At 41.9% G+C, this 14,474-nt stretch overlaps 1 protein-coding gene across 1 annotated transcript; it reads right to left on the bottom strand.

Annotated features, from left to right (window-relative positions):
* Positions 1 to 323: 323 nt before the first annotated feature.
* On the bottom strand, positions 324 to 14,156 carry SEC61A1 (SEC61 translocon subunit alpha 1). Its single transcript, XM_061618365.1, has 12 exons — positions 14,011 to 14,156; positions 11,876 to 11,943; positions 10,958 to 11,023; positions 10,795 to 10,873; positions 9,104 to 9,235; positions 8,841 to 8,950; positions 7,229 to 7,382; positions 5,535 to 5,695; positions 4,378 to 4,575; positions 3,761 to 3,952; positions 2,667 to 2,743; positions 324 to 1,922 (listed from the first exon to the last, which is right to left on the bottom strand). The coding sequence occupies exons 1-12, from the start codon at positions 14,015 to 14,017 to the stop codon at positions 1,736 to 1,738; spliced, it is 1,431 nt and encodes a 476-aa protein (XP_061474349.1). The 5' UTR covers positions 14,018 to 14,156; the 3' UTR covers positions 324 to 1,735.
* Between the last annotated feature and the right edge of the window lie 318 nt (positions 14,157 to 14,474).

Consider the following 14,474-nt stretch of genomic DNA (forward strand, 5'->3'; position numbering starts at 1 on the left):
TGTGCTGCTTTGGCCAGCCTTCCTACAGCATACTTGAATTTGAATGGTTGCATCCATGCTGTTAGCAAGGCTGTTCTATTCCACATGCCCTTGTTGAATGGCATGGTTGAGACATCAAGAGCTCTGGTGCCTGCCTGTTTTGTCTGGGTTAGGGGCTGACATGCTTCCAGCCCTAGTATGGCCTTTGTCATTGTAAATGCCAGTTAAGAAAACTAGGCAGCCAGACATAGACTTGAAGTAACAGAAAATATTTCAGCCTGATCCTGTTGAGGTGGGAGCCGGGCCAATATCACCTTGACAAAAGGGAAAATTTACTGGCAGGCTTCATTTTATACCAAGTGTTTTTATTTTGTCCTACACAATACACACAATACACCTTACAACCACCAATATATCCTGTTTTGAGTCTTTAAGGAATGTTCAAGGTGGGGCAAAACTCCTCAAGGACTCTATGGCTACTTCTCCTATTTGGTAGGAGTTGTCCTAAACATAAGCAAGAGCCATTAGGCCTCCAGAGAAATGCCATCACTGCCCTGCAGTCAGGTTGCAAGAGCACCCAAAGTGTTCTTTAAACCCATTTTATGCAGGCAGCAACATGCATGATTTCTAGTCACTATGCCAGGGGAAAAAACTGGTAGAAAAATGTTCTGGAGCGATATGCAAGTTTTATAAGTAGCAGCTTCTATGTATTCTTCAGCAAGCAGGCAACTGGATGAGTATAGCACTCATACCTGCTGGGACAGAACTTATTTTAACATGATGACAGATAAGAACTCTAAGAGAATGGTAACCTCCAGGAGGAATACTGTAGCACACAGTTCTTTTCAGGATATAAGAATACAGACAACATCCATCTGGGAAATTTCAGGCTTCCTGTATGGAATTACTTGCAAAAGGTCTGTGCTTGTTCAACGTACAGTTCTGAGGCATGGTGATTTCTTCCTGTGAAGTAGCCTGACCTGAGTTTTCTACTGACAGACATAATGTATTAACACCTGCAGAAGTGAGGCAACAGTCAGGAGCCAACAGTCTGCACTTAAGCACAAGACCCAGAGTACCCAATTACATATCTGGCAGTCCCACATTTGTAGTACCCTAGAGGAAGAGTGAAGGCATGTAATTACAACAAAAAGATACAAATTGGGATGAGGGGGTAGGAAAGATCTCTTTCACTACCGAAGAGATGGGGCAAGATCCAACATTGCCCAACAAGACATTACTTCCCTTTCCTCTCTTTTCCTTGCAGCCCCTCTACAACAGATTTGGGGTGTGCATGGGGGGGAGGAGGGCAAGGGGATGTCCCATATAGATGAACTGAAGTCAATTGTGCAAGTGGGCTGACACCATTGGATGTCACCCACTGATGCCTTCCCACACTTATATACTGCAGCTGGAAAAGCTCCAGCAATCCAGGATAGGACGGGGGGGGGGGAGAACAGAGAAGAGTAAATAACCAAAACTAAACCAGATTTTAGGACAGTTGCTTCCAGCAATAATTAACAAAAAACTTCTTTTCTAAAAAGTTTTTTTTGCACATTTTCCAGAGATTTATAAAACATTAACTGAATATTAACAAAGTCTGAACCAAAGGAATGTGCTTTGGAAAACATTAAAACAAGTGTTCCTATTAATGCAATGTGCCCATGTTACTGTGTCGCTGTTAATCTTTTTCACCCGATTTTTTAAAATCCTAGAACACTCTTCACCCTCCCATAGGGTCCATGGGACAATTCATTTAGAAGAGAAGCGCTCCCATGCTGCCAACTTCGCTCTGCTCCTTTACAAATATTTCAAAGTACTGGTAAATGATAGTGACGGCTAACAAGATTCCTGTGCCTGATCCAATTGCCCCAAGGAAGTCTGCCAGCACAGAGAGGGCACCAATGCAGAGGCCACCAAACGCAGCTGCTGTAGGAATGTATCTGATGAGAGACACAATGAGAAGGAAAGAACTTAGTATTAGATCAAAGTGCTAGCATCATTATTAGCATCATCTTCAGGCACAGGTACTACAGAACACACTTGTTGGAACTACAACCTGAAGTCAGTGGGAAAAAAATGTTTTGTATACGTGGTCTAGGTAGTTAAGGCACAGGGACAGAATCCAGAGAAAGTTAGCTACGCATTAAGTCCCTACAAACATTAAGACATGATTGAGTATGCACTCTGATATGATGCTCAAGGCACATGCACTCCATCTGACCAATGTGCATGTGTGTGCACACACCACTTGTCTTTAAGGTATAAATGAAAACCAATTCTTCCTGCGGTCATCATGCATGTGCATCTTAAGAGGCAGTTCCACTATGGCCCACAACTCATGTTCTGCACTTGTGTCACATAATAGTTATTTGAAGCAGAAGCAGCAAGAAAACAACCAAGGTCAACCCTGACTTCTTCTTGCCTAAGGATCATTAATAAATACCACGTCTGCCTTTTTTATGGTCAGCAATGAGGCTTTCTAAAAATGGAAAGCAGATGTCCTCAGAAATTAACAGATGCTCTTATAAAGCTAGGATCTTGATGGCATGTAAAAAAATCTACAACTCCGCATGAGCATTAACCTTACAGGAGTACAAAGTGGTATAGCTGTGAATAAGCATAACCTTGACTTAATATGAGCAACAGTAAAAATCATAATGAATCTGTGCAGGTTTGTAACTCACCTATTGAGTTCATGAACCATGGAGGTTTCTCTATGACCCCTCATAACCATCTGTTGCTCTTTCAGTTGTTTAGCAACCTGCATTGGCCAAAGTAATGGAGTAAAGAGGTTTAGTTTTTACATTCAATTAATGTTCCACTGTCTACAAATAAGTATGATCCTCCGTGGCACAGAGTGGTAAGCGGCGGTAACGCAGCCAAAGCTCTGCTCACGGCCAGAGTTCGATTCCAACGGAAGGAGGAAGTCGAATCTCCGGTAAAAGGGGTCGAGGTCCACTCAGCCTTCCATCCATCCATGGTTGGTAAAATGAGTACCGGGCATATGCTGGGGAGTAAAGAAAGGCCAGGGAAGGAACTGGCAATCCCACCCCATATATACAGTCTGCCTAGTAAACATTGCAAGATGTCACCCTAAGAGTCTGAAACGACTCGCACTACAAGTGCGGGGACACCTTTACCTTTTTTGCCTACAAATAAGAGATTTCAGAGCTCCTCATTTAAGAACTATTAAAAATAGCATGGCAAGGCTCTTGAAGTAGCAGCGTTACAAATATTTCTGAAAACCAAACTGAAAAGATATACGAGTTGATGCAAGGCATGTTTTGACATCTACATAATGCCCAAGGAAACCACTGCATCTTTTCATGTAACCTCAAGAGAATGATTGGCAGAAGGAAGCAAACTACAAATATTCACAAGCTCAAACATGAAAGAGTTCTGTGGCATCTTAAAGATTAATATGCTGTAGCCTAGCTTTTTAAAGGCCAAAACCCATTTTGTGCAAAGCAAGTTCATGGCTCTCCCCTCTTTTGTTAATAGACAACCCTGACAGATATAAACTCAGGATGGTGAACAGCTCAGGCATGGAATGACATTTTCAGCAAGAGGGAAGTATCACGCAGTAATGTTTTAAAAATTTAAAATGCTTGCTTGTATCCTATCCTTTAGTAAAATTTGATCCTCTCATAAATAAAATTATACCTTTTTTTAAGTAACACTAGCAGGCTACACACAGCACTGTACCTTCTGCTAAATGACAAAGCAGACAGAGAGGAGCGAAGCATCCAGAGCTGTGGGATCTATGTTATTTACTTACATCTTTGGCAGAAGAGCCAGAGACTTCAATCCAAGTTTTAGAGAAGAAAGCGCAGGAACCTAACATAAACACGATGTAAACAACTGCATGGACAGGATCTTCCAGCACTGAAGTAAATGACTCGGGAGGAGACAAGTAATAACAGAGGCCACCCACAGGGTATGAACGGGCAGAACCTCCAGTTGAAGTATCCTGAAAATAAAAAAGGGCAGTTTAGATGTTGCCTTAAGTGCATAGGTATTATGCAGCCACCAAAGGTCACATTCATTCCACTTATGGGCCTAGAATTCAAATATAGCAGCCATAACCTGCATAGGTTTCTCCATGCATGTTAAGAAATTCTGTAGGAGCTGGTGAGGACACAAAAAGCCAGCAAGACATGTGCTTGATATGAAAACTACTTGGCTCCTAAGACAAACATTACATGTTAGTCACTCATAACATAATTCTATGCATGCCTGCTCAAAATTGCACCATTGAGTTCAGTAAGATTTACTCTCAAATGAGTATAAGATTGCAACCTGACTCTTCTCAAAAACACCTTTGTGATAAAAACTAAGCAGGTTTATATTTAGAATTGCAAGATCCAAGGTAAGTCTTATCAAGTGGATACTTACAGACCAAGTGCCCAGCAGGCTAACCAAAAGGTTGCCACTGAAGCGAGCAGAGAGCATCTGGGAGATGACGTACAAATTGGACACCAAGGCAGATTGAAGAATGATGGGAATATTGGAGGTGTAGAAGAGTTTGATTGGGTAAGTATTGTACTGGCCACGGTAGCGGGCAGATTTTATAGGGAGGTCCACTCTGAAACCCTGTTGATTGCAAAAATGAGAGTTAAAGACAAAAATGTAGAACAACTCCAAAAACTTTCAATAAAGTCATCTTGGGGCTCTTCCAGATGATCTGTTTGCACATTCATCCTGTTTTGTTTGTACAAAATTTGTGCAGAGAGTAAACATAACTGTTTATTGAGTGTTCATTCCGATTGATTTGCAGGGAGGTTTTCTGATATCATTCAACCATTATACCACACTTTCTAGTGCATTTTTCCATCATTTGTTACAATTCTTTTTAGATTTCTTTGGGGGGTCTGAAGCAGATGTATTGTGCAAGAACACCAAATCTACGTTAATTGCTCCACCATATTTTTCAGTATGATTGACTCATACCCACAAAATAGCAACAGCCTGGAAACAGTCTCAATGCTTTTTAGAAGTAAAGAGACGTGCTTTGTATAAGCAGGCATTAAAAAGGCATTAAGGCTAATATGAATTAAATACGCTTGCTGATGATCATAGCATGCTCAGCTGTTATTTATATTGTGCTTTTAGTGTAAGGAAGTAAAGTTTTCCAGATTTAAGCATGCAACAAACGGAGGCCCCTGCTCCTGATGAAATTTCAGTGTAAGACAGACAGTGGGTAAAAAAGGAGAGAACGAGTACCCCATTCAGAGTATTTACAGCTTGGTTACAAGCTGGAATTGATGAAGAGGATGTCACACAGAAAAGGTATCTTCAGAGTGAATTTGAAGGAAGTGATGACAAACAAGGAACAAAAGATCATGTGGAGTGGGGCCACAGACAGCTTTAACAAGAAGGCCAAGGAACATGGAAGGGGATGAAGAAACAACATTTAAATGCCTACAAATTTTGGACAACACTTAAGACCCAGTCACAAATGTTGCAATAAGCATCTTGTTAAGTAAATATATACAGGCTGGTATTGTTTTCATACTGCCTAGCTTTGAACAACATTCCATAATTCTACTTGCCTGAAAGTAAATGACAACAGCAAAGACAAATATGGTGGCAATCAGGTTCATAAGGTTGGGGAGATTCTGACGGTAAAAAGCTTCCCTGAGAGCTCTGACTTTATCTGTGCGAGTAGCCAGCAGATGGAACAGGGCAATGATGGCTCCTTCAAACTCCACACCTTAGGAGAGAAAGTGAAGAAAAAATTGTCAGTTGCAAGTAATCTGGTGCTTCATTTATTAGTTTGACTTTTGAACTGACTGCAGAAAAATGTTTGTTAAAGGTGAGTCTCTTATACCATAATTGCTCCCACTGAGATAAGTCATAAGAGAAGATGAAATCCAACACTGTGTGAGTAGATGTCTGCTCATGCAGTGGAAAGTCCCCTTCCTTTCATGCATGGACACCAATGGATACAGCCCAGATTGCTATTTCAAGAATTGCAAGACACTGAACAAAAAAGTGTGTCCAGACAAGCAGAAGCCCCTTCTACCTTTGTCAACCTGCCACATACTTGGAGCAGCCATTAAAGAGCAAACTGATAGAAGAGCAGCACTCCTACATCCAAGAGACTTGAATCGAGCTTCCTTGCAGATATAGATGTACTTGGATATATATAAGCACCGTAGCTTGCCTTATAATACACAGCCCTGGACTACTGTTTCTCATCTTCTCATGAGCGAGTTAGAAAAGAAAAAAAGACAACCGCTTTTCACCAATATGTTCCCAAAGTGGTTTACATTACCATAAAAATGATAACTAAACATGAAGTCGTTAAAAACCAGAAAAACAAAGAGTACAGGCAATCATAAACCTCCAGGGTAAGCTAGCCAGATCATGCGAACACACGAGGAAATAAAATGTGTCTTGACTAGACTACAGGAGACCATCAATGATACATTGCCATCCATGCCCCACGGTAAAGGGTCCAGAGGCTGGGCGCAATCACTGAGAAGGCTCCACCTCAGGTCGCAACACAGCAAGCAACGCCCGCTGATGGGACTGTGAGAATGGCCCCTCCAAGCTGATCTAACAGCCAGGGCACACGAATAATGCAGGAAGACTGAAATGTTCTTACTTGGAGAGCTACTCGTGATCATGGCTGACAGAACTACATCAGCCCCTCTAACTATGTATTAACTTCACACACACACACAAAAACTCAGAAGCAGCCATCTTAAAACTGGGGTTTACAACAGAGAAGGAACCCTTTTTTGATACTCATTTTCTTACATAATAAAAGCAAACTTTTGAGTGAAGGTCCCTGGGTTTAATGCAGCTTCAGGAATGGCAACAAAACATGCACGTGAGGAATACATTAGTAAAGTAGTTTCCCCAGTCAGTCTCTTGCATGATATGCAAAAAGTAGGACCTACAATCAAATGAACATCCTCACCTCCTAATAGAAGTATTTCTGTTCAGGGTTCCACAGCCAGCTAATCATGCCCTTCTCCAGGATACTGTTAATGAGTAACAGCTCAAGAAAACCAGTTCACTCCCCATGCTTGTCTTCCATTTCTCTTTTCCAATTGACACTCAACATTTCATGGCTCCCAAGGAACACTGGTCTGTGTGCATGTATTTAGATTTTTTAGATTTTTCCCAAGAATACCCAGTTTTAGATCCGATCCCGTTGGCACAGGGGCACCAAGTCTGCTATCTGAGGGGTTGCTATACTTCCAGTGAAACAAACACCACACATGCATGAGGTTACCTCGGCCCGTATTCACTGTAGTTGGGCTGAATGCCTTCCATACAATAGTCTCACAGATGTTAGTGGCAATGAAGAGGGAAATGCCAGAACCAAGACCATACCCCTTTTGCAGAAGTTCATCCAAAAGAAGAACTATCAATCCAGCAACAAAAAGCTGCAATAGCAGAGAAGAATTACTTAAGAAACATCATCAACACCATATCAAATCACTTAATAGAGGGACTGTTAAATAATAAATCACTGACCTTTTGATATAAATGCCGACTTACGACCGTGTTTTACTAATTTCATTTATGCTTGTTTTTTGTTTTTACATAGTATCACTGAAAGTGTAAGTGTACATTTCTGAGAGATTCATAAACTCTGGTTCTTTTGTATGGGAAGTGAAGAGCATCACGTAAACCCAACTTTCCTAAGCCTGTCGTAACTTAGTAGCTAAGGATTTTCTTGAGGGAAAAAATAAGTTTATATAATAAATCCTTTACACCTTTTTAGCTCGTGGATTGGTTATCAATTGTGTTTCATCTGCTGCCGCTGATAAATTGTACTGCTTGTACTGTTTGTCAGCTATCCACCAGCATTTATGCTCAAAACATGGGATAAAATTCAATATGCATCTGTATTATAATATACATATGATGCCACAGTCAGGCCCCTTTATAGAAGGGAACAAAGCCAGGGTGAAGCTCTGAATGTTAACCAATAAGGTAAGGGTGGGGAACCTGCAGTCCTCATGTTTCTCGGACTACAACTCCCACCATATGTGACCACTGGCCATGCTGGCTTGGGTTGATGGGAGTAGGAGTCCAATCTCATCTGGAGGGCCATGAGTTCCCTTCCTCTGCAGTAAGACAACAGCTGTGCAGATACTTGAAACTCTATCTCCTAGTCCAGGTCCACCACTATCACCTAAGCCACACTGGGGTCAACTCGCACAATATGGCCTTGATGACCTGGGTGTATAAGAGAAGCAACACAAGTCTAAATAATTTAAAGTGAACCCAGTGCTCAAATGCCCTTCGGACATACATAGACGAGATGTATTAACATTTCAAAGTAAACAGTGTAACAACCATAGCCTACATGCCAGCATACAGAGGAAGACTTCCACTGTTTCGCTGAAGATCATATAGCATGGTAGTTCTTATTTTGTGTAAAGTCAAAAGCTCGTCCACTTCAGAAATTCTCCTTTGGCAAGATTGTTCAGCTGCATATCTAGGAACCACTCTGAAGTAGGATGGTGTTAGTCATCCTCCATTTGTTCCAGCATCTAATAATGAAAAATACATTGCTCTAGGAGATTTCCATTCCTAGCCATCGTGGCGAAGAGCCATTACAAGCTGGTCTACTATAAGTGTATCCATATTATTTGAGGCACGTAGACGTGTGCTGGGTACTTAATATTTCTAAAGATGTAAGCCTTCCATGGAGAATACTATGCCCAAAAACGATGAGTGGCAAACACATTCTAGATTCAATTAGAATTCTTGAAAAGACAGGTAGGGGAGAAAGTAGTGCGCTTAACTTTAAAATGCTGGCGTCTGTACAACTGCTCAACTGTACTGCAGATCCTGGAGATCCACTCAATTAGTGCAATGTAAAAAAAAGTTACCTGAATGGTTATAAGTAGACAAATTCCTGCTCCCATCTCTGATGGGTCTCCATACATTCCCGTCATTACATAAACGATAGATTGGCCAATGGTGATAATCATGCCAAACACTGAGAAATGAAGTCAGAAGAAAAGACTGAGTTAACCTAGTCTCCAACTCCAAGTTACCTGAGAGAATACAAGTCATATTGTCCATTGTCAGTATCTGCGTAAGGCATTAGCCAATCTGGAATGGAAGCTCTCCAATGTCTCCTGATACTTACATTTCTGTGCCCCGTTGAAGAGAGCCCTGTCTTTTGGCGTATCTCCAACTTCAATTATTTTGGCACCAGCCAGCAACTGCATGATGAGACCAGAAGTGACAATGGGAGAAATGCCCAGCTCCATCAGTGTGCCTGTTGGATGTGGAAATCAGAATGGCGGATAGGGGTGGGGGAGATAAAAAATCAGTTTTCTTGCCAACTATCCCGGATAGCACACATCTTCAGTTCTCCCTAAGGAAGGAAAAGCATTCACACTGGGAACTGAAGCACCACTGTTCGCAATTTTCGAGATGATACATCATTCTTGTGCATCTTTGTATCATGGTCACCAGCCATAAGAACATAAGAAGAGCCTGCTGGATCAGGCCAGTGGCCCATCTAGTCCAGCATCCTGTTCTCACAGTGGCCAACCAGGTGCCTGGGGGAAGCCCGCAAGCAGGACCCGAGTGCAAGAACACTCTCCCCTCCTGAGGCTTCCGGCAACTGGTTTTCAGAAGCATGCTGCCTCTGACTAGGGTGGCACAGCACAGCCATCACGGCTAGTAGCCATTGATAGCCCTGTCCTCCATGAATTTGTCTAATCTTCTTTTAAAGCTGTCCAAGCTGGTGGTCATTACTGCATCTTGTGGGAGCAAATTCCATAGTTTAACTATGCGCTGAGTAAAGAAGTACTTCCTTTTGTCTGTCCTGAATCTTCCAACATTCAGCTTCTTTGAATGTCCACGAGTTCTAGTATTATGAGAGAGGGAGAAGAACTTTTCTCTATCCACTTTCTCAATGCCATGCATAATTTGATACACTTCTATCATGTCTCCTCTGACCCGCCTTTTCTCTAAACTAAAAAGCCCCAAATGCTGCAACCTTTCCTCGTAAGGGAGTCGCTCCATCCCCTTGATCATTCTGGTTGCCCTCTTCTGAACCTTTTCCAACTCTATAATATCCTTTTTGAGATGAGGCGACCAGAACTGTACACAGTATTCCAAATGCGGCCGCACCATAGATTTATACAATGGCATTATGATATCGGCTGTTTTATTTTCAATACCTTTCCTAATTATCGCTAGCATGGAATTTGCCTTTTTCACAGCTGCCGCACACTGGGTCGACATTTTCATCGTGCTGTCCACTACAACCCCGAGGTCTCTCTCCTGGTCGGTCACCGCCAGTTCAGACCCCATGAGCGTATATGTGAAATTAAGATTTTTTGCTCCAATATGCATAATTTTACATTTGTTTATATTGAATTGCATTTGCCATTTTTCCGCCCATTCACTCAGTTTGGAGAGATTGAGCCCTGGGCTCAATCAGCAATATGGCAATACTGCTAACTTAAGTTACAAAATTATTGCAAGAATTACTGAGAAAATGTATAGGAATTCTTTCAAAACTACTTGAAATGATGTATGTATTATCATAGTTGTATCTTCACATTTTTATACTACAGCATCATCATGGCCATAGAGAATCTACAGAATTCCATATCCAGGCCATGATTCAGCCAAAGTAATGAACATTTAAATCCCATTATTTTCAATGGAAAAGTTAGGCAATTGCCAACTTTCTCACACAGACGTCAGTGGGACCTCAAGGTATGTAACGTAGGCTAGGGGTATGATCTAGTTGATTCTGCTATGAAGTATTCAAAAGTGAAATCTTGCAGCAGAGCCATTTGCTAAGGAAGACATTCTTACCTCTGTTGGAAGCCAGAATTACTCTCATCCAGTAGAAAGGATCTGCAGAGTCTGATGACATAATACCAAATAGCGGAATCTGAATTTCCAAGGAAAGACAAGTAAAATTAGCTCCCTGGCTTTGGTTTTACACTAAGGAAGCTTTGAAATATAGTAAGTATACCTGGCAGCAAACCAAAAAGATGAAGAGGGTGATAGCTGTCCATAGTACTTTTTCTTTAAACTGGATCTACAGAAAGTGATGAAATTACAAAAATAGTCACTAGCAGTGTTTTCGATTAGAGGAAAGGATTAACTTTCAAAAAGTTTTAGGTTCACTGAAAGCAAGGAGAAATTGTGCCAATGCTAAGAGTAAGCATAACTAGAACTTCAGATGAACACAATTTCATTTTCCAATTGCTGGGTAATATCCAAGCATAGAGATGCTAATAATCTTAGGGCCACACATTCACGTAGCTGGGAGTCTAGCATATGTGGTGGAGGAACAGACATGCCTGCACAAATGAATAAGGTAATACTTGACAATTAACAATGTAACAAACTATATCGAACATATTTCTCCTTTCTTTACCACTGACAGCAGACCAAGGGCCACTTGGAAGTTGCAAGCCCTGCCTTTCCCATACATCAGGGCAAGGGGGAAGATCAGCCTGGTCCCATTCATCAATCAGAGAAAGAGCAGCAGCAGAGTTTGCCCCCCTGCCCCAATTGCCAGTTGCCCTGGGACTGGAGAGCCTCTACCACTAGTCAGCGGAACCAGGACTGATGGGTCATTGCAGCACCTCTATCCAAGCAAGACCATCAGTAAGAAAAGATCTGCCTAACTTCAACTGGCTATAAATGCTTGTTCACAACTCACTACCTTGTTTTTACATTGGCAAACTGTTCTCATTTTTTTACCTTTACTCCCCTCATTCAAGCGTTTTTTGTTGTAAACCTAGAAGTAGCGCCTGCCTTTTTTTTTAATTGATGAGAGTTGGTTCGAGACACAACATTTGACTGAGAAGTAGGACAATATATAATAGAAATAATCCCTCCTCTTAGCAGTAACTCCTGAAAACACTGTTGTAAGGATACATACCTTTCTTTCCGGCTTTTGGATCTCAGGTAAGATAACACAGAAGGGCTTGATTACTTCAAGAAATTTAACTGTGAAAAAAGGTATGAAAAGTTGAAGAACACAGAAATGTTGATTTCACAAGCTCCTTACCAGCAAATTTATTAAGAGCCAGGGTCTTAGACTTGAACCTGGAAATCCTGAATTTAAATCTTGCCTAGCCATTGGCCTATATGGTAACCTTGAGTGAGTCAGTCATGGTCAACCATGCACATTTCTCATTTCCATTCAGCTCCAAGGCAATAATATGATACAGGTGACTATTAGTGATTCTATGCATTGAGGTGGCTATAGATTCAGAATCTTACTTCCAAACCAAATGGCTAATTCCACTAGAACCAATGTGTACCTGTACCACTGAGTTGTGAAATCAAAGTGTTATTTCAGCACTTTTAAGTGTCTCCATTAGAAAACTGTCAAACCTTAATCACAGAGTGTTACCCTTTTCTTCCCACCAGGCACCAAGAATGGTTTGTAAAGGCACTGTAATATGAACACAGCTAATGGCAGCATTACTTTGAAGCTCCACATGGATTAAAACTAGAGCATCTTTTACAGTGGTGATCATACAAGCAACCCCATATTGCATTTTTAAAAATGCATTTTTACTAGGCATATTACTAAGTGTGTCTTGTCCAAAAACAGAACTAGGAAGTGCACCAGAGATGAAGCTGTCAGCACAGAAGGAAAAGTTATTGAATAGCAGCACACATAAAAACCGTGAGAAATTAAACTGCAAGGGAAAAGTCTTGTGTTTTCGTGGAGATTCCTCATATTCACACATTTCATTAGTGTGATAAAAAGAATGAGAGGTATTAACACTCCACATCATCATAAAAACAATTTTGAATCTCAAATAAAACTACTGCCAAAAAACAATACAATCCACCTAGTGGCTACCCCCATCACTTTGTCAGGTACAACAAAAACATTTCAGACCACAGCAATGTGTTCTAACGAATGCAAGAAACCTGCCATCACCAGAGTACATGCATAGTTATTTTGAAAGAATTCTCAGATGGCATGGGAGGAGCCCACTGTGGTTTCTCTTTTAGATCATCATGGCCTCTTTACCCTTAAATGGCACAAACCAAACAAAAAGTATGTCTGTATTGGGAAACAGAAGGCAGCAGAGAAGGAGAGTGCTAAGAGAGTGTTATTTTCACACAAGAGGTGCACTTAGACCCAAGTGCAAAAAACAATGACTTTCATATTTTGTAAATGATATTTGAAAAGGTTTCCCTCCCCCAAAAAAACATTCTATTATAATTGTGGTTTTATAGTTATGCAACCCCTGCATTTTTTATTGTAAGCCACTCAGAAAGCTTGTGTTTATAGGACAGCACCCATATGCCAAAAATAAAGTGTTTCTAAAACCCAGATCGGACCGTGTCAATTTACTAGTTGACTGAGACTTATATATCAGAGCAGAGCTTGTCTACGAGTGTCAAACAAATAGTTACTGATTTAAATCACACCTTGAACTCAGTGACCTCATGCTAGGCACTATTCTCTCAGTAAAACCACATATTCCTCATCTGTAAGGTAGGGGGATGAGACAATACTGAATTACCCTACCAGGCTGTTGCAAGGATCACAAAGAGTGACTGTGAACACTTTAGATGTGCCACATTAAGTATTGCTACCGTTAACTGTTTACAGGACCTTCACGTTTAAACATTACTGGATGAGCCACCAGACTCTGCATTCACCGGCCGTAATCCTAGCAGAAGAGAGACACATTCTCACCACTGATTCCATAAACAAAGGGTCACCCAGCCAGTAATGTTCCATACCTACACTTATTATCTAGTTAGGGATCTTGAAGCCTCTTAATTCCTTTCCCGTTTCGGGACAAGCATTCCTATTCCTCCTCTCCTCCACCCACCTCCCAAGCCGCCATTTCGTCTCACTGCCCCTAGATTAAACTACTTCGACCTCCCTGAGCTGCCTCGCCCCGCAAGCCCACTTGAGGAGGGAGGCCGGCAGACACCCTCCATTGTAGCTCGCAAGCACAGTAACGGCAAGACCGACTCGCCGCTCTCCCCCGCTACAGGCAGCCCTTCGAAGAGCCAACGCCACAACTCGCTGATACTCACTCCCCATCTTGGCCGCTCTCAACGCGGAAAAGGGAAGGACAAAGTGGTAGCACAGCCTTCAGCTCCTTTCTCAGATAGAGACACGTCAGTCGATTAAGCCTTCTCGGCCTCCTTCCGCTTCCTGCCACGCACTGGGGCCCCGCTAACAAGCAAGCACATCTACGCACGCGCAATAGAGTTTTTCTGTCCAAACGGCTCTCGTGCCCTTCCCGCAGGACTACAATTCCCAGCATGCTCCGAGACCAACAAAAAAGGTCTCCTTTGGGGATTAACGTCACGATTGTACGTCACTAGAGATTATAGCAAGTTCTCTGTGAGCTAGCCAGGTGCGGTATCGTTGAGGGAGAAAGAAAACGCTTTGTTTCTAGTCCTTAGGACTGGTATGGTTAAGGTTAGTCTATCGGTGGTGATGTCCAACCCTACGGGGCTGCGAAGAGTAGCGTTCGTTAACGGTAGCCCTTGGC

This window comes from Rhineura floridana, chromosome 3 (genome assembly GCF_030035675.1).
Source record: "Rhineura floridana isolate rRhiFlo1 chromosome 3, rRhiFlo1.hap2, whole genome shotgun sequence".
In the NCBI taxonomy this organism is placed as follows: Eukaryota; Metazoa; Chordata; class Lepidosauria; order Squamata; family Rhineuridae; genus Rhineura; species Rhineura floridana.